Here is a 26,258-nt window from a genome sequence, read left to right on the forward strand (position 1 = left end):
TTATTGATTTTTACCGGTAAATTTTGATACTTTTATAATATTTTGTGTTTTGAGATCACATCCTTCCTCAGTATTTTAACCATAACTAACATTACTCAATTTACTCTTTTTCCTGTGGTATGTGTAAATCAAATGTAGAACATACAGGTTTGAAGTTTACCTAACATAAAGACCATGGAGGCACTGTAATTTTTGTACATTAAATAGACTTTCAATGTTAGGAGGTACCAGTGAGTCCCGCAGTGGCGGATCCTGAAATTTCATAAGTGGGGGCCCAATGACTGCCTAAGAGGGGGCCCGCTCCAGTGATTCCCTATATAAGCACCCATTTTTTTTCCCCAGGCGCCCCCTCCTAAATCTGCCTATGCTCCCTGTTATATAAAGTCCCTGTTTGTAGATACCTTGTTTTCAGCGATTTTTTCCAATTGTTGTTGTTTCAATCCTCTGTCTTCTAAAAAATTGCAGATTTCTTCAATCTCAGTCTCCATGGTCTATTTATAAATAAGAAATAAAACTGTTAAAAGCTTGATTATTGTCATTTTTGGGGTAATATTTCAGTAAGTAATAAGTTGGTTTGTTTTATTTAATAATCAAGGAAAAATTAATCAGCATATATTTGACACAAGAGTGGACACACTGAAATGTCTCGCCTGTTGTAGTGTTGATAATTGAATTTATGTTGAATGTAAAAAAAAAGAAGTTTATACCACAATCATTACATTTCACCAAATTTAGTTAACCTATTGCTAAAAGTATCTCAGAAACAAACCTCATTTTTTTTAAAACTCTGACCAAAAGCAATGAATCATGAAAAGCAGGTCAAGGTCAACTGACAACTGCCAGATAAACACCATACACACCTTATAATTATTCCATAACCAAATATAGTTCTACTATCCCTATAGTATCTGAAACAAGAATGTGTCCATAGTACACAGATGCCCCAATCACACTATCATTTTCTATGATCAGTGGACCTTGAAATTGGGGTCAAAACTTTAATTTGGCATTAATGACACATAGACCGGAAAACATAATGCCCATAACTGGGGCAGAATAAAAAATTTCATTTTCTAACAGTTAAAGTCACATAACTCTGGAATGACCACCTGAAATAAAATTTCCATATCAAAAGGAATCTTTCTTCAACCAATATTCTTTACAATTTTCATTATATTCATTCTGTATTATTATAATATGTCTGATCTATAAAAGGATGTACAAAAGTCATTATATATATACTATGTTGTGTTGCACAAGGATAAGGCCAAAAAAAAATATATGTCTGTTTCCTGCTTCCAAGGCAAATAAATCAGGGTCGGTAGGTCAGGATTTTTTTTTTTTTTTTTTGCACTCCCTGTCAGATTTGCAGTCGGTTACATGTCATGTTTGGTTAGGGTCCTGTACCCCAAAATGATTTAATCCCTTTAAAGAAGCTTTAATTGAATAATCCTCCCAGTGCTGACATTTTTTAAACCTTAATTGTAGCACATTTGTGCTGGGAGCAGCCATTTTGATTGTTTGGGCATAGTAAAATACGGATCTGGATCGGACCGGAAACGATTTTTTTCCGGATTTGAATAAAAAGATCTAGGGTCGGGGGGTTTGAGTCAGGGTCGGTCGGGAAACAGGAAACAGACATATATATTTTTTTGGCCTAAGAGAAAGTCATTTCTTCTTATACAAGAAACTTTAATAAAGGCATTAATAAGAAGTGGGAGTATTTTCAAAAATGTCAGAATAATTTAGTTCAAATCCTTCACACCTTATTCCAAACAAGCTGACAGATGTAAATTTCTGTTCTTATATTGCTTTTAATTAAGTATTCAGTACTTTCTAATGTAAATCAAATATCTCCATACCCAAACCGAAAATTTGATTTTGATAGTTACAAAGATTTTGGTGTCAAAATATCAGGGGTTGAATTAACATTTCTCATGATATTATCAATTCAAAGTTTCATTGGGTGTCAAACCAACAAGAAATTTTGCTGACCTTATGAAAATTTTCAAACTTGCTAGCCTTTCAATCATTTGACATTATTTAACTGTGTGTCACATGATTTCTGAAAAGTTGTCTTTTCTGATATTTCTCATTAACAAGATAGTTACATATAAGCAAATGTTGCCCGTCTATATAATGGAATTTGCCATATCTTTTATGTTTGGGACATGACTCTCAAAAACAAATTCATCATCCCCAATTTTAAATTATTTGAGATATTTTCCTGATGCAAATTCTAAATTTATTTTAATCAGTTTAACTATACTAAACTACAACAAGAAACAAGAAAAGAACATACTACTACTAGAGTACTTTAAATGTAAAATTTCCAATGGGAACAACTTTTTTAATATAATCAAACAGTGATGACTTTCCAACCTGTCTGATGAATACCTGCATGATAATAACTTTTGAGAAAAATCTTATCAATCTGATCAATGAAATGTAGATGTTACAATTCATTCATGGATGATTTGTTACAATTCATTCATGGATGATTTTCCATATGATTTATTTTTCAAAGGTGCATAAAACCACCTAATCAATAGGTATATGGAACTTTAAAAAAGCAGATAATAACAACCATTGTTTTGAATATATAATAAGTTTTTATATTTCCCCACTTCCTCTTTCAGATCACTATACCATGTGATATACAAAATAAGCAATGCTCACAGCTTGGTTGGCTTTTTTCCAGTTTGTGGCAGCATTACTATCACCAGGGTTCATGGACAAGTTCTTTGCATGTTGTACCATTGGTGTTATGGCTGAAAACATTTAAATCTCATTTTGTATACTAGGCAATGGTAATTATAGCATTTGTAGTGCTGTTGTTAAATTTACTGCAATTATATTTTTTTTTACTTAATAAAAAAAAGAGAGGTTCAAAGACAATTACTTAATTCACCAGTGTTAAACAGGAATCAGGTAACAAAACTTATCTTTAGCATGAAATCCAACTGTTTAGGTAACAAAACCTATTCATATGAACCTATCTTTGTTGAGTTAAATAATCTAATTGTGGCAAGTCATATCTGTTCAATCTTAATATGTGATAAAACTTACTATCTCTGAGTGTATTTGCAGAGTCTCTGACCCTGTCAATGTAGGCAGGATCTTCACTATTTTCTACTTCCTTTTCTCCTACTTGTAATACTCTGTAGGCTCGTCTGGCAATGTTTGAAGCATTTGCCACAATCTTCGGTGGATCTTTTCCTCCGATACCTTCTTCAACCCGATCAGTGTCTCTTAATATACCTTCCTCTGTAAAATAAAAGTATTCAATGCCATTATAACAGATAAAATATTTTCATTTTGCATATAATTTATGATTTAAAAATTAAGATGATATTAAAAACGTATTGCTAGATTCATTATAAGTCGTGAAAATTTATATGTATAATGAAGTACAAATTGTAAATCAATGAAATTAAAATCCACAAAAACAAAATTTATCATCAATCCACAAAAACAAAATTTATCATCAATCCACAAAAATGGATATCGACTAATTTAAATGAAACCACATTATTGAATGGTTCTGAATAACAATAACACTTTGACTACTGTATGAAGTTACACTTTGACTACTGTATGAAGTTATCAGAAAAGGGAGAAAGCATGGCTTATCCATAAGCTGTCAATTAGATTTATTTGATAAATTGGTTAAACCTGTTTTACTTTTATATGGCTGTGAAATTTGGGGATTTGGAAATAATGATATATACTGAACGACTTTAAAAACGCAACACTCATTTTGTTGAATTTTTTTACCAAATCTTGTTTGATTCTCTTACATCTACTTTTTTATGCTTACCATACTTCTTTCTCTTTACAAAAAATCTAAATCTCACTTACCTGTGGTTATTGAACATACCAAATTTTTGAAGTCGCACAAATTTTTAAAGGGAAATTTGGGACCCATGAAAGATTTTTTCAGTTTTTTTCACTTTGTAAAACAGTTCTTTCAATCCTTTGCCACACTTAAACCAGTTAAAAAATGTTGCATCTATATATTGCCAAGACTGAGAAATAAAAAAAACTGAAACAGTCCTTAAGAATACTGCAAACAGGAAAACATATAAACGTGATGCAACCATACTGTATAACTTCAGAAACTGGTCTTACTGTCCTTCCGACAACAATACAGGTAGACGGGATTTGTTGCTGGTCATCAATGACCAGATCAACGTGTATATAGTGACAATGAAACGTCAACAGAATGTGAATACGAAACATCATTTGCCAGACATTGTTTACGGACGCAACGTCAACTGCTAATCAAATTGCCAAATGCCATTGCGTACAGATTCATGCCATAAATGTTTCCTATCAACTGAATTTGAATTGCCAAAGAATCGACTGAAGAAAAACTTTGAAGCCCTCGAGTTCCAACCGCATAATTACCAAAACCAATAAATGGGTTGAACAAATGCAAAATCAGAGGTGTAAAACAGAACCCAAAACATGTCAGACAGAATTTTTTGACCTTTTTGACAATTATTTTGGCGTTTGTAACAGGCAGTCATCGCTTTTGACGGCGACACATTCATTCAAATATAACCAAAAAAAATCTAGTGTTGCGTTTCTAAAGTCGGTCAGTTTATTAGAAAAGGGTTCATTTGAAATTTTGTAAACTTCTTCTCCATCTTAAAGCTTCTACCCCGAATTGTGTTATATATGGAGAATTAGGACGTTATCCTATTAGTTTAGATATCAAATTAAAGTTCGCGTGATCTCATACTGGGTAAAATTTATTTTTTAGCAAACCCAGTAAATTATCAGCAATTGCATACACATTAATGTTTAGTTTATCTCATGGAAATAATATTAAACTTTATTGGATGAAATGTATAGAATCTATCCTTAATGAAACTGGTTTATCTTATGAATGGTTAACTCAAACTTGTATAAATGAAATTTGGTTAAAGACTTGTAAGAACATCTCTCCAAGATCAATTCAAACAAACATGGTACTCAGATATTCAAACGAACTAGAAAACATTAAATTATCGCTTTTTTAAGGAACTTTTCAGATTTGATAAGTATTTAGATATTTTGGAAACCCGTGATATTTATACTTTATGTCAATTTAGACTCATTAACCATGTGCACAGATTACCTATAGAAAGTGGAAAATGGGAAAAAATTCAGAGAGATAAAAGAATATGCGAACTATGTGACTTTAAAGATCTTGGAGATAAATTCAACTATGTAATGAAGTGTAAATTTATGACTATAGAAAGACAAAAGTATATTGCTAAAAAGTATATTGATTATGCAAACGTAAGGCCAATTAAAATTAATTGATAGATTTTCATCCCCGCCCGCCCCTCTTAAATCGCCCTGCCCCGAATTTTTTTATTTTATAAAATTTACGATTTCCGGATTTTGTTCATTCCCGTTACCGGTAACCGTTAAAATTTCGTTTCATTCAATGAAATGAATACTTGTACCTCGAGTAAATCTAACCAAAATGATTAAGTTGACCTTTCCGCTGCTCTATGATGATAACATCATCTTCCGAGAGTAAAGATTGATAACGAGAATGACATGAAATAAACGCTGTTTCCAATACTGCAAATCGCGGTATGTCACAAATTTCTGTGATTAGAAAACTGCAGACTTTTTTATTTATGCAATGACTTTGTCTCAAAAAATTTAAACTGTAAATGATACCCAAAGCACAAGATTCGTGGAAACCATTGATACAGAAAACATTAAAGATATTGAAACACAAGCACGAACTTGTCAGAATTATGACCGTTTATTGAATTTAAAAAGTCGACTAACATACGCATTTTATTTATGCAAGCTCTTTGATTTTACCCATGGCTGTCTTTTTATGTTGACAAACAGCAAATGTCCCAATACACCCAAAAATTAAACAACAACTTTTTTTTTTATTATTAAGTTCATGTTTTACATGATAATTATATTTTCATCTTGCATATAAAGTACCAACCCTATTATTTTCAACACTCTCTGAGTTTTCATTTTATTCTGTACTCATAATAATTGTGTTGCATACGAATGCATTTGCTTCATTTTATGGTAATACAAACCATTGTTTAGAAACCAAAATACATTTTGTGTAGGTACATGTAGTCTAACTGAAGAGAGTATTTCTCACACTTTTTTGTTGTTAAGTTTTTAAAGCCGCAATTATAGATATATTTATTTAAGGATTTGAAATATTATGTAAGATTCCTCATACTTGTGTATACATGATATCAGCTTATTATTACACTTGCATATACGAAGAACTCGTCACAAAAGGGTTTCATATGAAATAAAATTTAAATAAAGGGCTGCGCTAGCTTTAGCGCATGATACGCCTGTTGCTCTTTTAACTTGTCTTTGATGCTTTAAATGAATTTATATGATCAACTAGAAATATATATACAAATCAAAAGGGATGTTACATTAATATATTCACCAAAGTTTCATAAAATCCCCCTTTTTTAAGTATAAAAATTCATTACTTAAAAAAACGTAAAATCTAAAATTTATCAAAATGGAAAGGGAGCTTATGTCAATAGATATAAACAATTTATCAAAGTTGCATAAAATTTGGTGAAAGTGTTAGTTATTGTCCCAAAATAGGAAAATCCCCCCTTTTTTTAAGCATAAAAATTCATAACACGGAAATGTAAAATCTGAAATTTATAACAATTGAAAGGGAGCTTACATCAATAGATATAAACAATTCACCAAAGTTTCATGGACATTGGTGAAAGCCTTTTTGAGTTATTGTCCGAAGTGTTGAAAATCCCCCCTTTTTTATGAATAAAGCCCCATAAATCCAAAACTTAAAATCTGAAATTTATCAAAATTGAAAGGGAGCTTACATCAATAGATATAAACAATTCACCAAAGTTTCATGGACATTGGTGAAAGCCTTTTTGAGTTATTGTCCGAAGTGTTAAAAATCCCCCTTTTTTTTATGAATAAAGCCCCATAAATCCAAAACTTAAAATCTGAAATTTATAAAAATTGAAAGGGAGCTTACACCAATAGATATAAACAATTCACCAAAGTTTCATGGAAATTGGTGAAAGCCTTTTTGAGTTATTGTCCGAAGTGTTGAAAATCCCCCCTTTTTTATGAATAAAGCCCCATAAATCCAAAACTTAAAATCTGAAATTAAAAAAAAACGAAAGGGAGCTTAATACGTCAATAGATATAAACAATTCACTTAAGTTTCATGGAAAATGGTGAAAGCGTTTTTGAGTTAATGTCCGAAGTGTGGACGGACAGACGGTATACCATAATATGTCCCGTCTAAAAGACGACGGGCGTATAAAAATAAAATCCTCCCACCCGCCCCATTATTTTCAAAAATTTGGATGAAAATCTACTAATTAATTTTAGTTGGCCTAATTAAATTTAAGGAAGTAATGAATATGACAAAACAATCAAATTTAAAAAAGCTATGTACATTTATAAGGCATATTAATTCATGTGTGTGTTCTCCTGGCTAAATTTAACTTGTATTTGTAAATAGTGTACATATCATGTTTTCTCTAATTTATAACTGTGCTATTTATATAATGTAACTTCTGTATACCATTGTATCGACTAAGGTTTGTCAGAATAAAGATATATCCCCAGTACACGAATGCCCCACTCGCACTATCATTTTATATTTGAAAAATCCTCAGGGCCAAAATGCGAAACTACACATCTAACTGTGGAGTGCTACCTTTACTGGAACTCCGGGATCGGGTGTTTTTAAGCTTGGGATTTCGGGATTGACCCTTTCGGATCCGGGAATTCTTTTTTTTTCGGATAACGGGACGTCGGGATTTACTTTATTTAAATTCGGGATTTCTAGATTTCGTGTTTTTAAGCCCGGGATTTCTGGATCAGGACCCCTCCTATCCCTCCTCAGTTATTCTCTTTAAGTACAGAATTATTATATCATTATTATTATGCAAATATTCACCTTTTGGATCTGGTCACGTCTACAGTTCCGCTTCGAAGGGCGAAATGAATCATATATCAATACAATTTTAAAATCTTGAGGGAACGAGATAACTATATTGAGGGAACAACATAGTATCTTGAGGGAACGACATAGCATCTTGAGGGAACAACATAACATCTTGAGGGAACGACATAGTATCTTGAGGGAACGAGATAACTATCTTGAGGGAACGAGATAACTATCTTGAGGGAACAACATAACATCTTGAGGGAACGACATAGTATCTTGAGGGAACGAGATAACTATCTTGAGGGAACGAGATAACTATCTTGAGGGAACGAGATAACTATCTTGAGGGAACGACATAGTATCTTGAGGGAACGACATAGTATCTTGAGGGAACAACATAACATCTTGAGGGAACGACATAGTATCTTGAGGGAACCACATAGCATCTTGAGGGAACGAGATAACTATCTTGAGGGAACAACATAACATCTTGAGGGAACGACATAGTATCTTGAGGGAACGAGATAACTATCTTGAGGGAACGAGATAACTATCTTGAGGGAACGAGATAACTATCTTGAGGGAACGAGATAACTATCTTGAGGGAACGACATAGTATCTTGAGGGAACGACATAGTATCTTGAGGGAACGAGATAACTATCTTGTGGGAACGACATAGCATCTTGAGGGAACGACATAGTATCTTGAGGGAACAACATAATTTTTTTTTCTTTCATGGCCGCATTCTGCCACCGTACAATCCCGAAATCCCGATCTTAAAAACACCCGATCCCGGAGTCCCGATAAAGGTCCTATCCCCCCTCATTAATGTACTGTAGAGAATAAGTATTGATTTTTTAATTTCACACAACTATATACCACGTGCTATATACATGATCAATTTGTAGGAGATTAATTTACATTTACATTCAGGCAACATATGGTTGCTCTTGAGATGTTATTCGTCACAAAATATTGTTATCAGATTAATTTTATGCAATTTTAATATATTATTGACAAGTGAACGCCGGATAATAACCTTGTCTACGTCCGGGTTTACATGTAGTATACACAAATACACGTAACGTGTGACGATGTATGTGCGGGCAATGTATTTATGTGTAGCAGCAATATTATGCAGCTGTATTGATATAACTATTGGATCATGCACTCCACCTACCTCTTTCTGTGGTAATAATGAGCTCGAATTGAGTGGCTATAGTGACTGCAATGACAAAGTTGACAAGGATGACACTGCACACCAGCCTGTAGTATCATTCGAACATGCAGATTCGGTAAGTCCCTAGTGGTGTAAATAGTTATCAAAGGTACCAGGATTATAATTTAGTGCGCCAGACGCGCGTTTCGTCTGCATAAGACTCATCAGTGACGCTCATATCAAAATATCGATAAAGCCAAACAGGTATAAAGTTGAAGAGCATTGAGGATCCAAAATTCCAAAAAGTTGTGCCAAAAAACTAGTCCAGTCTGGCAGAGATCATAAAAGGCAATGACTTTATTTCTGGAGATGCTGAATGAAAAACAAAGCATAAAGCCATTGCCAGTTCAAGCATTGGAATCTGTTTTACCCAACTTATTAAGCCCGCACATATTTTTTCAAGGCCACACGATATTTACAGTTACTGGGGAGACAACATTCCATGCATATTATGTATAATTTTTGTAAGAAATGGATAACTATAATTTAAAAAATCCAGGAATTAGTTATCCATTTCTTACAAAAATTATACATAATATGCATGGAATGTTGTCAAATTGTTCTAAAAATGTTCAGAAATAAATTTAACTATCAGTCATAGATAGTTATGAAGTAAAACGTCTGCAATTATAGGCACTCCTCTTTACAGAATCTTGGGCGGTTGGAGGTCGGTTCAAATCGATAATTCTATGATTCAGACTGAAAGAAAAATGAATTGTAGGATAAATAAGGGACTGGTAATTTGGAGAATGGGAGTAAACATATATAATATATTTCTCTTTTTTTTCAAGTCTTAAAAAGAAGAAAAATTTTAAAACCCGCTTTCAAAGACACGAACATTTCAAACCCCACCACAACACGTTTCAACACTTTAAATCTTTACATCAAACATTACATAAATTGGAGAATGGAAATGTTGACTGTGTCAAAGAGACAACAATCCGATCAAAGAGCAGAAAATAGCGAAAGACCACCAATGGCGAGAAAATCCCTCCCCGGAGGGTCCTCAACAGGCCACTAAACTCAATTGTGTATTCTTTTATATATTCTTTCTATGCGGTATGGGCTTTGTTCATTTTTGAAGGCCGTACTACGGTGACATAAAGTTGTTAATGTCTGTGTCATTTTGTCTCTTGTTGAAAATTCTCTCATTGGTAATCACACCGCATCATCCTTTTTTATAGTTCAGTGAAAATTGACGTCACACTAACCTATGAAACAGTATCATACAATGAATTAAATTTAAAAAAATCTACAAGACTTATCTATAGGCTAGAGGTTCCTGAACAGCGCGGGGTTAAACATGTTTAGTGAGATCTCAACTCTCAAAGTACTGTCTGTCGTCAACGCTCCAGCAAGTTATAGGTGAAAATTGTTCACCTTGAGACAAACTGTAAATGCCGCCATCACTATCGCTCGGGCAAAAATAATCACGAATATAATGCCTATCCATGTTAAAACTACAATATTAAAGTGTAGCTTGCATCAATTATTTCTTAATTAAAAAATGATGAAATGTTCACAACCGCCAAAACTTGCTTACAGGTCACAGTCAGGTAACAAATTAACTTCATGTGGCAATCCTCGAACTTTCTGAGAGAGAAAAAAGGACGATTTTTTTTTTAGAAAAATATGAAATATAATGTATTCGTCACTATTTATAGGTGGAGGGTTCAGATCTCACAAAACATGTTTACATGTAACCCGGCCTCATTTTTGCGCATGTCCATAGTCTGGAGCCTCTGGCCTTTTTTGTCTTGTATGTGATTTTTAATTTCAGTTCATTTATATATATATATTACATTAATTTGTAGGATCCTTTACTATAGATAATTTAGCTGATCTGTAACAATAACATCTTCATGCCTTATATATCATGTACTGTAGTACGCCGCTAGATTAAAACTGACGAGGAAAGGTAACACACGGCCAGCGAAAGCTCTATTATTGTAGAGCCCAGGTGGTCGTGTGGTCTAGCGGGACGGCTGCAGTGCAGGCGATTTGGTGTCACGATATCACAGTAGCATGGGTACGAATCCCGGTGAGGGAAGAACCAAAAATTTGCGAAAGCAAATTTACAGATCTAACATTGTTGGGTTGATGTTTAGACGAGTTGTATATGTATGACGTCCATTTTCACTAAACTAGTACACATTTTTATTTCGGGGCCAGCTGAAATCCGCCAACGGGAGCGGGATTTTCTCGCTGTGTTGAGGATCCATTGGTGGCCTTGGACTGTTATCTGCTCTTTGGTCGGGTTGTTGTCTCTTTGACATATTCCCCATTTTCATTCTCAATTTTATTCCGTAAATTATGTGATCAATTTAGTAAAAAAAATCCCAATGTAAGGGCAATAACTTTTTTAAGAAGTCATTAGACAATTTTAGTGAAAATAGAAAGAATGAATTTCATACCATTCAGGTCTTTTTGTCCTGTCTAATATTTCCTATCTTCTATCTAATATTCAAGTTAAAATACAGGTTATATTTTTTCTAATCATGTGTGGCGCGGGTCATGGTAAAAAAATGATGATAATTCGATTTTGTATACACGTAAATGTTGATGTATATACAAATTACATATGTATTATAAATAATTGATTGCTTTATATAAATAATTCGATTGAGGTATATACATGATTCGATTGATGTATAGATATATCTATCATACATTTAGTAATTTTGAATATTTGATAAATAGCCTGCCAGGGGCGTAGTTAGAAGAAAACGATGTGCAAGCAATTTTGGGACCCTTTAATGCAGAAAAATTTTCGGTCATAGGACGGTTTAAAGAGGAGCTACATGTAGATAGGACTTATACACAATTTATGAACGTAAAACTATTAACACTTGAATCTTCTGAATAGAGTAAATCATGGCTAATTTAATACATAAACAACACATTTTTGAATTACAGAATTTACTCAACATTGACCAAAATCTGCTCTTCGGGTCTAAGCAGAAACGAACTTCTCTATTATTTTGTCAACATTCACACTGAAATCCCGATCAATATGCAGTAATGCTAGCGATGATAACCTGTCGTTATTCATTGTTGATCGTACATTATTTTGTTTTTAACAGACTTAATACACTGATAGATCTGCATGGTAGCACTCGCGAGATGTTATAAACCAGCGTACGTGTTCTCCATCGAGCGACCTCCCGATTGAAATTGTCCGCCAAATACATGCTAGGTCATTTTGTATGTTTCAAATTATTCGTTGGTTATATTTCCTACAACACGAGGAAGCAGATACGACACAAAGAAGCTATTTTCTGATAATACCAGACACCCTCTACCCTCCAATTCCATTATCATATGGTCTACGTGTGTGAACGCAAAATATAATGTGACTTTCCAATGCTGTTTTGGCGTGTTTTCAGGTTGATTGCTAGGTTGATTGGCTCTGGTAGTCTGTCGAATACATCGCCTCGGCATATTTTCAATAACATCACAGGGTTTCGATAAATCTAATGGTCGATTGCCATTGGTACATCGCATCGCAAACAGATAAGCCGTACTCTGTAAAATGTGCTCCGAAACTAAATGTCCTAAACTAAGTATAATAAATTCAAATCTGGTAAAACTAAAAGATACAAGTTACTGAACGATTTTTACATGATCTCCAATAAAACGTTTATTTTGAAATGCCGTTATTTAATGACAGTTCATCAATTAAAAAAGTGACAACATATGTGTTTCCTTTAACCATAATTAATTTAGAAATTTTTATTTTGGCATTTTTTTTTTGCTTGCCGAATCGATGTGCACGCAACTGCGTGTTAGCGTATAGGGAGCTACGGCAGGCGCCTGCAGGCTGCTGTTTAATCCATATCGCACCCTTCATCATACCCTTTATCACTCCCTTTATCACACCCCTACCCTTTATCGCACCCTTTATCACACCCCTACTATTTTTTTAAAAATTTTTTTTAGTCCACAATAATTGGTGCACAGTTAGTTCCCACGAAATTCCGATAACTTGACGATATAGTATAATACGGAATGTTCATGTTTGACAAGAGTGTTCTTTGTTCTCAATGTTAACGTAATTATAAAGTCTTTTTCTGTACTGCTTCAGTGCTTGCTCTGTTTATTATGTGTTAGTCCATTGTTGAAAATTAATTGCAATTGAGATATTTAAAAGAGAATTTAATGTTAAACTCTTCGCCACTTGCTTGTCGAATTTTTTTCAGACACTGATAATGTTTTTTTTTCCTAAAATAATCCATTTACTAAACAACAGTATTTCGAATGTGGAAGAATATAAGTATTGTAAAATAAAAATTGAATCATAATGCTCCAGTTTTATTCATTCATTCGATCTTGATAGACTTATACTGAATATAATAATTCAATGATCCATTGAACTATTCAAGGAATTATAAATTATTCCTATATATATATATACTAGTTTTTTAGTGATCAAATAGTGTGAAATTAACTATCAAAATTTAGAAAATAAAACTGTGTCTGCATTTCAAAGTGTTCAACTCGTAAGTTTAAGAACAATGTATACCACAGTTGTTTTATTTTTCTTTAGTATATATATGTGAATGCATATTGTTTATCTTCGAATATTGGTCATGTTGGTAGATTAATTATGTTTTATTCGTGTAACTAATATTGTAATTAGCGAGGTTGAGCCTTACTGAAAATTGGTTTATTCCAAACAAGTAACTCTTAAAATAAAGTTTTTTTTCCAATATTTTGTTTTATGATAACATTCATAAGTACTCGTTTTAAAAATTAATAGTACATGAAAATATAATAATCTAGTCAGATTATATTCAAATTATTATTCAGTAGGACAGTAATTGACAAACACGAAAACGCGCGAAGTCAAAAACGGAAATTGAGAAGTGAAACAATTTTGCGTTTATTATTGCGTTGTCGTTTCGAATTCGCGTTTTTCGTTCTATATAATATGAAAGATGAAAAGGCGAAATGGCGTAAACGCGAAATGGCCTTTTAACAAACTTCTTCCTTTATTAGTTACTCAGTGCCTAAACTAATGATAACGCAACAAAATAAACACAAACCGAAAAAGATGTCATCCAATTTCTTTTAAAAATGTTAACGAATTTAAATTTCATATATACATGTATAGTACGCTTGATTTTTTGAATCAAAGGAGGAAAACTAATTATCGCATTCTTTTCTATTTATAGGACACTTTGTACACGTTAATTATGGTAGATCCAGATGCTCCAGCACCCGATAACCCATCACTGGCTTACTGGCTACATTGGCTGGTGACAAATATAAAGGTAGGTGACATACCCTACACAGATGTACTGGCTACACTGGCTGGTGACAAATATAAAGGTAGGTGACATACCCTACACAGATGTACTGGCTACACTGGCTGGTGACAAATATAAAGATAAGTTTGGTGACATACCCTACACAGACGTACTGGCTACATTGGCTGGTGACAAATATAAAGGTAGGTGACATACCCTACACAGACATACTGGCTACACTGGCTGGTGACAAATGTAAAGGTAGGTGACATACCCTACACAGATGTACTGGCTACACTGGCTGGTGGCAAATATAAAGATAAGTTTGGTGACATACCCTACACAGACGTACTGGCTACATTGGCTGGTGACAAATATAAAGGTAGGTGACATACCCTACACAGACGTACTGGCTACACTGGCTGGTGACAAATATAAAGGTAGGTGACATACCCTACACAGACGTACTGGCTACATTGGCTGGTGACAAATATAAAGGTAGGTGACATACCCTACACAGAAGGACTGGCTACACTGGCTGGTGACAAATATAAAGGTTAGTTAGGTGACATACCCTACACAGATGTACTGGCTACACTTGATGGTGACAAATATAAAGGTTAGTTAGATGACACACCCTTACAAGGACGAACTTGCTACACTGGCTGGTGACAAATATAAAGGTTAGTTAGGTGAAATACCCTACACAGACATACTGGCTACACTGGCTGGTGACAAATATAAAGGTTAGTTAGGTGACATACCCTACACAGACATACTGGCTACACTGGCTGGTGACAAATATAAAGGTTAATTAGGTGACAAACCCTACACAGACATACTGGCTTCACTGGCTGGTGACAAATATAAAGGTTAGTTAGGTGACATACCCTCCAAAGACATACTGGCTACACTGACTGGTGACAAATATAAAGGTTAGTTAGGTGACATACCCTCCAAAGACATACTGGCTACACTGACTGGTGACAAATATAAAGGTTAGTTAGGTGACATACCCTCCAAAGACATACTGGCTACACTGACTGGTGACAAATATAAAGATTAGTTAGGTGACATACCATAAAAAGACGTACTGGCTACACTGGCTTGTGATAATTATAAAGGTTAGTTAGGTGACATACCCTTCACAGACATACTGGCTACACTTGCTGGTGATAAATATAAAGCTTAGTTAGATGACAAACCTTTCACAGACATACTGGCTACACTGGCTGGTGCCAAATATAAAGGTTAGTAAGGTGACATACCCTACACAGACATACTGGCTACACTGGCTGGTGATAAATATAAAGGTTAGTTAGGTGACATACCCTACACAGACATACTGGCTACACTGGCTGGTAACAAACATAAAGGTTAGTTAGGTGACATACCCTACATAGACATACTGGCTACACTGGCTGATGATAAATATAAAGGTCAGTTAGGTGACCTACCCTACAAAGACATACTGGCTACACTGGCTGGTGACAAATATAAAGGTAATTTAGGGGACACACCCTACACAGATGTACTGGCTACACTGGCTGGTGACAAATATAAAGATAAGTTAGGGGACACACCCTACAATGACGTATTGGCTACACTGGCTAGTGCCAAATATAAAGGTTAGTTAGGTGCCAAACCCTACAATGACGCATTGGCTACACTGGCTAGTGCCAAATATAAAGGTTAGTTTGGTGACATACCCTACACAGACGTACTGGCTACACTGACTGGTGACAAATATAAATAAAATTGAGAATGGAAATGGGGAATGTGTCAAACAGACAACAACCCGCCCAAATAAAAAACAACAGCAGAGGGTCACCAACAGGTCTTCAATGTAGCGAGAAATTCCCGCACCCGGAGGCGTCCTTCAGCTGGCCCCTAAACAAATATATACTAGTTCAGTGATAATGAACGCCATACTAATTTCCAAATTGTATACATGAAACTAAAATTAAAATAATACAAGACTAACAAAGGATAAAGGTTAGTTAGGTGACATACCCGACACAGACATACTGGCTACACTAACTGGTGACAAATATAAAGGTTAGTTAGGTGACATACCCTACACAGACATACTGGCTACACTAACTGGTGACAAATATAAAGGTTAGTTAGGTGACATACCCTACACAGACATACTGGCTACACTGACTGGTGACAAATATAAAGGTTAGTTAGGTGACAAACCCTTCACAGACGTACTGGCTACACTGGCTGGTGACAAATATAAAGGTTAGTTAGGTGACATACCCTACACAGACATACTGGCTACACTGACTGGTGACAAATATAAAGGTAAGTTAGGTGACATGCCCTACACAGACGTACTGGCTACACTGGCTGGTAACACATATAAAAGTAAGTTAGGTGACATACCCTACACAGACATACTGGCTACACTGGCTGGTGACAAATATGAAGGTAAGTTAGGTGACATACCCTCTACAGACATACTGGCTACACTGACTGGTAACAAATATAAAGTTTAGTTAGGTGACATACCCTACACAGACATACTGGCTACACTGGCTGGTGAAAAAAATAAAGGTTAGTTCGGTAACATACCCTACACAGACGTACTGGCTACACTTACTGGGGACAAATATAAAGGTTGGTTAGGTGACATACTCTTCACAGACGTACTGGCTACACTGGCTGGTGACAAATATAAAGATTAGTTAGGTGACATACCCTACACAGACATACTGGCTACACTAACTGGTGACAAATATAAAGGTTAATTAGGTGACAACCCGTACACAGACGTATTGGCTACACTGGCTAGTAACACATATAAATGTAAGTTAGGGGACATACCCTACATAGACATACTGGCTACACTGGCTGGTTACAAGTATAAAGTTTAGTTAGGTGACATACCCTACACAGCATACTGGCTACACTAACTGATGACAAATATAAAGGTTAATTAGGTGACAAACCCTACACAGACGTATTGGCTACACTGGCTAGTAACACATATACATGTAAGTTAGGCGACATACACTTCATAGACATACTGGCTACACTGGCTGGTGACAAGTATAAAGGTTAGTTAGGTTACATACCCTACACAGACATACTGGATACACTAGCTGGTGACAAACATAAAGGTTAGTTAGGTGGCATACCTTACAAAGACATACTGGCTTCACTGGCTGATGATAAATATAAAGGTTAGTTAGGTAACAAAGCCTACACAGACATACTGGATACACTGGCTGGTAACAAATATAAAGGTTAGTTAGGTGACATACCCTACACAGACATACTGGCTACACTAGCTGATGATAAATATAAAGGTTAGTTAGATGACATACCCTACACAGACATACTGGCTACACTGACTGGTGACAAATATAAAGGTTAGTTATGTGACAAACCCTACACAGACGTACTGGCTACACCAACTGGTGACAAACATAAAGATTAGTTAGGTGACAAACCCTACACAGACGTACTGGCTACACCGACTGGTGACAAATATAAAGATTAGTTAGGTGACATACCCTACATAGACGTACTGGTTACACTGGCTGGTGACAAACATAAAGGTTAGTTTGGTGACATGCCTTACACAGACATACTGGCTACACTGGCTGGTGCCAAATATAATGGTTAGTTAGGTGACATACCCTACACAGACATACTGGCTACACTGGCTGATGATAAATATAAAGGTTATTTAGGTGACATACCCTACACAGACATACTGGCTACACTGGCTGATGATAAATATAAAGGTTAGTTAGGTGACATACCCTACACAGACATACTGGCTACACTGGCTGATGATAAATATAAAGCTGAGTTAGGTGACATACCCTACACAGACATACTGGTTACACTGGCTGGTAACAAATATAAAGGTTTGTTAGGTGACAAACCCTACACAGACATACTGGCTACACTGGCTGATGATAAATATAAAGGTGAGTTTTGTGACATACCGTACACAGACATACTGGCTACACTGGCTGGTGCCAAATATAATGGTTAGTTTGGTGACATACCTTACACAGACATACTGGCTACACTGGCTGATGATAAATATGAAGGTTAGTTAGGTGACATACCATACACAGACATACTGGTTACACTGGCTGATGATAAATATAAAGGTTAGTTAGGTGACATACCCTACAAAGACATACTGGCTACACTGGCTGGTGATAAATATAACGGTTAGTTAGGTGACATACCCTACACAGACGTACTGGCTACACTGGCTTGTGATAATTATAAAGGTTAGTTAGGTGACATACCCTTCACAGACATACTGGCTACACTTGCTGGTGATAAATATAAATGTTAGTTAGATGACAAACCTTTCACAGACATACTGGCTACACTGACTGGTGACAAAGATAAAGGTTAGTTAGGTGACATACCCTACACAGACATACTGGTTACACTGGCTGATGATAAATATAAAGGTTAGTTAGGTGACATACCCTACAAAGACATACTGGCTACACTGGCTGGTGATAAATATAACGGTTAGTTAGGTGACATACCCTACACAGACGTACTGGCTACACTGGCTTGTGATAATTATAAAGGTTAGTTAGGTGACATACCCTATACAGACATACTGGCTACACCGACTGGTGACAAATACAAAGGTTAGTTAGGTGACATACCCTACACAGACAAACTGGCAAAGGTATATAAGGTTTAACTTAGTTTTGTGACATCCACCAAACAGGTTTACTTGCTACACTTGCTGGTAACACATATAATGGTTAGTTTGGTGACATACCCAACACAGGTTTAATGGCTACACTGACTGGTAACAAATATTAAGATATTAAATTAAGTGAAACACCTTACACAGGATTAATGTTTAGGTTTTAATTAAATGAAATCAATAAAAAGTATGGTCTCAATTATATCGTTTGTTAAACTGTTTCCTGTGACATTTGTTCGAAGTCGGGTTTATGTCCGTCAATATTTTATTTGACTAGTATTTCTTTATTGTCTATGTTCAACAAAAAATACTAGCTAAAATTGGCAAACAATCGACTCGGATATTTTGTCATATTTTAGATCGAACTCAACAGTATCTATACTAGGCGTCAACTAGTAATTGGAAAAAACACTGCATACATCAATACATTAAGTTACTGAAGAAATAGCGATTTAGGTGTAACAGTAGGGATGTAAAAACATTCATACATTTTATCTGACATTTAGATGTAAAAAAAAAAAAAGAGGCGAAACCCTTATTGTATAGAAAGTGCGTTTAGTCCAATTAAGTCCACTTTTTTGTCCCAATGAGTTCGAAGATAAATAAGTATAGGAAATCTTCAACAACAACATACATGCACATTAAGATGTTAATATGACACAAAACTGTTAAATATCAGTATTTCTATTTTAAAATTCAGTCTTATTTTCATTAGGTTTAACATGAGGGTCTGGATGGAGGGGTCTGTTATTCTGTAAACATTTAATTTTCATCCGTTTTTCTCTAATCTTTTAAAAATTAACCCCTTTTTTCTCTAATCTTCTAAAAGTTAACCCCTTTTTTCTCTAATCTTCATTTTTTTTGCCCGTTATTCTCTTATCTTCATTTTTTAAGGCCATTATTCTTTAATCATTTAACCCCATCCAAAGCCTCTAACATGTTTATGGCATAGTTACATTATTAGTAACCTCTTTTCAGTGGTTGTCGTTTGTTTATGTGTTACATATTTGTTTTTCGTTCATTTTTTTACATAAATAAGGCCGTTAGTTTTCTCGTTTGAATTGTTTTACATTGTCTTATCGGGGCCTTTTATAGCTGACTGTGCAGTATGGGCTTTGGTCATTGTTGAAAGCCGTACGGTGACCTATAGTTGTTAATGTCTGTGTCATGTTGGTCTTTTGTGGATAGTTGTCTCATTGGCAATCATACTACATCTTTTTTATATCTTTCACTTAAGTGCTAAGATTATATCAACTAAAATTCCTTTTCGTGTATCGATTGAGTTAACATAGTCTTAAAAGGATCGAATGATTTACTATTTGTGCAATTTGGGAAGTCAATTAATTGCAATTTAATGCGTATTTTGCACTAAAAAAGGAATTAACTAAGACTTACATATTATTTGAATGATGTAAATAAAGTTTGACTAGAAAGTTGATACAATCTTGTATTATTTTTCAATAGGGATCAAATTTTGGGAGTGATGATCTCGGTGGCACGACAATTATGGGTAAGTTTTTTTCACTTTTGTAAAATCACGTAGATTCGTCGATATGAAGAAATTTTCAAGGTATTACAAAACAAACAAACATTTGTTAGAGTCTCACCTCTTTAAAACATTTGATATAAAACACAATATAATATTAACAATTTATAAAAGAGCCACTCTAAAAAGAGTTATGAAAGACTGTAAAAAACACAGATTAATACATTTATATTACATCTATAACATAAATCAATACTAGAACACACCCGCGAAATCGCGGGCATTCAGAGCGTAGTTTAAAGTATGTAAAGTGTTGTTGGAAGAATTTTGTGAAATATTGAATGACTGGAGAATTTCAGCAAAAGTATCATAAATCATAGGTTATTGGGGACAGGAAAATGTTCAGTTTTTTAATCCCTCCTCCTTTATTTCCAAAATTCCCAATTTGTGGTTTTCTATCAATTTGAATATGAATATACATTTAGTATGTTATGAACATTTAAGTATAAGGAGCCTGTACTTGAGTGGTTGTCGTTTGTTTATGTGTTACATATTTGTTTTTCGTTCATTTTTTGTACATAAATAAGGCAGCTAGTTTTCTCGTTTGAATTGTTTTACATTGTCATTTCGGTGCCTTTTAAAGCTGAGTATACGGTATGGTCTTTGCTCGTTGTTGAAGGCCGTACGATGACCTATAGTTGTTAATTTCTGTGTCATTTTGGTCTCTTGTGGAGAGTTGTCAACATGGCAATCATACCACATCTTCTTTTTTTTTGTAATCAATGAATTTTGTAAAAGATTTAATGACTGGGGAATTTCAGAAAAGGTATCAAAAGTGCACATGAATAATTTTAGCGCTTATCTGTATATTATGAATATTCACTATATAAATAAAGTGTATTTACTTTCAATTCTAAGTTTTCTAATCGATCCATGGTGGTCATTGATATAGTATACAGACCCTCTCTTTTTAATAAACTCTAAACGTGTATTTACTTTCAATTCTAAGTTTTGTAATTGATCCATGGTGGTCATTGATATAGTATACAGACCCTCTCTATTTGATAAACTCTAAACGTGTATTTACTTTCAATTCTAAGTTTTGTAATCGATCCATGGTGGTCATTGATTATGATATAGTATACAGACCCTCTCTATTTAATAAACTCTGTGACCACTGTGGATAGTAAACTTGAAAATGATAGATAGAATTCTGAAAATACACTTTATTCGTAGTATATATACAGAAAAACGCAAACCGGAAGTATAATCTGACTTAAATTTTGTCCAATGACGGGACAATATCCGGATGCCCTTTTTCTCGTTTTTCTCCAAAAATAACTCAATCTGAATAATCATATGAATGGATGACAAATTCGACTATGCACTGTACCTATAGGACACAGAGGCGTGTTGATTAATTTATTGTGGAAAGAAGAGAAGCGACACCCAAAATGAGGTCTATTCGTTTAATAGTATAGATTTATTGTGGAAAGAAGAGAAGCGACACCCAAAATGAGGTCTTCTCGTTTAATAGTATAGATATCTTAACATAAAACACCCTATTATTAAAAACAATTATACAAAAGAAACCAGTATATACACTTATTACGAGTATAAAATCAGTGGCGGATCCAGCCATTTTAAAAAAGGGGGGGAGGTCCCAACACAGAGTAAAGGGGGGTGGGTCCAACTATATGCTCATATTCAAATGCATTGATCAGCCAAACACAAGGGGGGTTCCAACCCCCGGAACCCCCCCCCCCCCCCCCCCCCCCTTTGGATCCACCACAGAAAATACACTTTCTCTAAAAAAAGTACTTCATGGCAGATTTGGGCTGTAAAATAACAAACTCTATCATCATGCAACATAAATAAATACTTTTCTCCATTACTTAAATTACTAAAACTACTTTCTATATTACATACACTGTTAAAAAATATCGTTCGCAAATCTGCATATTCTGGGCATTCTAATAAAACATGTTTTTCATCTTCAATTATATTCAAATCATTTTTTCCACAATTAAAACAAAACCTTTCATTTACATCTATACCTTCATATCTTCCAGTTTCAATTTTAATCGGAGCAACACCTGCTCTAAATTTAGCATATGCACTTCTATATTTACCGGGCATAGTAATACTTAAATACTTTTCTGTACAATAATTTGATTTAAATAACCTGTAAGTACGCAATTTATTGCTTTCATTAGCTAGTAAATTTAAATGCCAATTATTTTGGTACATAATAAATAGTTTGTTTTCAATATCTTTAATAACAGACTTGCTCAAAATACATTCAATATTACAATACTGATTAAGATCAAGTTCTTTAAACTTTGTATTCACTCTACAGTTCCAATTTTTTACTTTATTAAAGCTGATATTATTACTCCAGAGAAAAAAATTCTTATTAAAGTGCTAAGTTAGGGGTGTATCTACCCACTCCCATAAAAAAATCTCATAGCCTTATGTTTAACAGCGTTTATACATGAAAATTCTTTAGTACCCCAAATAGAGGTTCTATAGTCAATCACTGATCGTACAATTGAATTGAACAATTTTGTAAATATGTTCCGGACCATATGAGTATTTGGACCATACGCGTATGGTCATGACCATATGGGTATATACTCATATGGTCCGACCATACGCGTATGGTCCGACCGTACGCGTATGGTCGGGGTAATTAACACTATGTTACAGTTTACTTTAAATACGTCTCAACTCTTCATATGGTATGACTGTTCATTAAAAAGACGCTATCATATAGGTGATTTTATATTAATTTATATAATCATAACAAAAAGATTAACTAAAATAATTTAGAAGTTTCAAATAGTTAATTTTATTTACTTGTCAAAACTATCATAAACACATTTTATACCAATGGTCATTGCCGATGGTCATTACCGATGGTTATTACCGATTTGTTACAACGTGTGAATGGCAATATGTCGACTTAAAAAAATATTTAAAAAAAATGTCTTAATGAACTGTTACACAAGAAGTCAATAGAAAGTAACACATTTTATTTAAGTTGTCTTGTGAATATGGTATATTGCAGTCGTGTTACGATATTTGAGATCTAGAGCTTCTTAAAACATCGTAGATATATCGGCATGGCCCAAGACCTCGGTATCACTGTACGCAGCTGCAAAAAGGCTAACTTTTCATTCGCAAACAAAAGATGTACATTTTAAATGAAAAGGATCGTGCACAACACGGACTAGTAAATGCAAAAAAAAAGCTATGATACGGTGTGGAAGTAACTGTCACATCAAGCCTACATGCAAGAATATAATTAGCGATGAAAACTAACTAGGGCATCAATATTTAATTTTTACGTAGTCTTTGAATTATAAAATTAATACATTATCATGTAACCATCTTGCTTTTTAGATAGTTTTTGTATTGATACGTTTATAATGTAATTTGAAAAAAAATACCTATATGGTCCAAATACTCATATGGTCCGGCCCGTTAATAACCAAACGAGTATTATACTCATATGGTCCGACCATACGCGTACGGTCGGACCATACGCGTATGGTCGGACCATATGAGTATACGCATATGGTCATGACCATACGCGTATGGTCCAAATACTCATATGGTCCGGAACAAATACATCATATTGAAAACCACCATGACTGAGCTTTACATTTTGCTATTAGTAAACCTAATGCCCTACTGGCAGATTTGGCAACTGCTTTTGCCATATCCTCATAACTCAAATGGTCGGTTAATAACAAACCTAAATATGCACATTTTTTTATCTTTACATCTAACAGTCACGTGATAAGATAAATAACGACTATGAAGGCGAAGAAATCGTAAAAGTAATAATACAGGTTGAACTGAGTTAGGCTGAGTTTTACAACAAATCAGGATTATAAAGTTTTTAATTTGTATAAAAACAAAATTATACAATGTAGCATTATATACAGGTTTTTATCATATTTTTGTTTTTGAAAAATTGTACGATATCAACGAAATAAACACATTATATATATTTTTTAAATTAAACCGAAATCAAGGTTTCCATTCCCTCAGGCAAAGGGATGACAATACTGGACTTCAAAAATATATTTAAGTTTATGCCATAGAATTTTTTTCTCTCTTCAAGTGCAACTTCGAAGCACATTTTTATCAACACTTGTGCATGTATAATGCAGTGATGAAAGCTTTGAAACAAATTGCCAGTTCTTAGTTATAGACCTTTATTTAAATCAATTTCCAGGTGATTATGATTATTGATTCCCATTTTTTGTAGAGTATGAAGGGCCGAGTCCACCCAGAGGAACTCACAGATACCAGTTTATGTTATTGAAGCAGAAGGGACAAGTCACTACGGTTAAGCCACGCAGTCGAGCACGTTTTCAGCTGAAGGACTTCCTCGCTAACGAAAAATTTGATTGTAATGATATAGGAACTTTCCAATACAAAGTCAAAGCCGATGAATAACTTGTTCTGTCTAGATCGTTATATTTCATTAAAGAGATATTTACAGATTGCTCAAGCGAATTGCTCTTATATATATAGTATGTTCACAGGTGATGCAGTTATACATATAATGTGGTTGCACATGCATATATACCATTGCTCTTTTTTCAGCTTTATATGGTCGTTTTAGCATTTTCGAAGAATATGTAACTTAAAGCACGTGCACATGTTTTGATATTTATTTGCTTAGTTTTCCTAACAAATGTCTTACATTTTTGTAATAGAAATGCTTCGTATTTAGGAAAATTGTCTCACTTCGAATATTTTGTATGAATTTGTACATATATGAACGTCTATCGGGAATTTTTGCTCTGGTAAATTCGAGAAAAAACAGTTCTACATTTTGAAGTAAAGAACGATCGTAAGTAGCAGTTATATCTATTCGTCTGTATAATCGGAGATATTTTTATTTTACTAAACAATTAAATTATAGACAACAGTTAATATTTGAAATCTCGTATTTCAATTGTAATACAATTATATGATTTTTTTTTTGGGAGGTTATCGCATGAAATCAAAACGGAACAGAACTTGATGGGTCGAAATGATAATGATCTCGGACTAGGCATGAAACATCCGTTATAGGGAATTGCTACTGAAATACAGAAACATAGACAAGAGGATAATATAATTAATCTAAATCAACCTTTTTATGCCTCATTTATGTGCATTATGTTTTCTGGTTTTTATTGGCGGAAGTAGCCAGAGTGCTTTTAGAGCACCTTCTGTCGATGACCTTGTTGTTGATTTATTTGGCTTTACAACTGTTTTATCTGAGCGTCACTGATGTGTCTTGTGTAGACGGAATGGGCGTCTGGCGTATTAAATTATAAACCTTTGATAACTATTTACACCACTGGGTCGATGCCACTACTGGTGGACGTTTCGTCTCCGAGGGTATCACCCGCCCAGTAGCCAGCACTTCGGTGTTGACATGAATATCAGTTATATGGTCATTTTAATCAATTGCCTGCTGTCAAAACTTTGTTTTTTCTGATCCCAGGAAAATATTACTAAGTCGTATTTGGAACAAACTTTTGGAATTTTGGGTCCTTAATGCTCTTCAACTTTGTAAATTTTTGCTTTACGACTATTTTTATCTGACCGTCACTGATGAGTCTTATGTAGACGAATCGCGCGTCTGGCG

At 34.4% G+C, this 26,258-nt stretch overlaps 1 protein-coding gene and 1 long non-coding RNA gene across 2 annotated transcripts; one reads left to right on the top strand and one right to left on the bottom strand.

The window, feature by feature from the left end:
* Window positions 1-472: 472 nt before the first annotated feature.
* On the bottom strand, window positions 473-3,284 carry LOC139503068 (uncharacterized). The gene is made up of 3 exons (XR_011659018.1): window positions 3,070-3,284; window positions 2,680-2,771; window positions 473-491 (listed from the first exon to the last, which is right to left on the bottom strand). It is a non-coding gene; the product is annotated as an uncharacterized lncRNA (long non-coding RNA).
* Window positions 3,285-8,791: 5,507 nt separating this feature from the next.
* LOC139502823 (protein D2-like) lies at window positions 8,792-25,122 on the top strand. The gene is made up of 4 exons (XM_071292434.1): window positions 8,792-9,238; window positions 14,337-14,435; window positions 20,581-20,626; window positions 24,882-25,122. The coding sequence occupies exons 1-4, from the start codon at window positions 9,038-9,040 to the stop codon at window positions 25,070-25,072; spliced, it is 537 nt and encodes a 178-aa protein (XP_071148535.1). The 5' UTR covers window positions 8,792-9,037; the 3' UTR covers window positions 25,073-25,122.
* Window positions 25,123-26,258: the final 1,136 nt, after the last annotated feature.

Source organism: Mytilus edulis, chromosome 14 (assembly GCF_963676685.1).
Source record: "Mytilus edulis chromosome 14, xbMytEdul2.2, whole genome shotgun sequence".
Taxonomy (NCBI): Eukaryota; Metazoa; Mollusca; class Bivalvia; order Mytilida; family Mytilidae; genus Mytilus; species Mytilus edulis.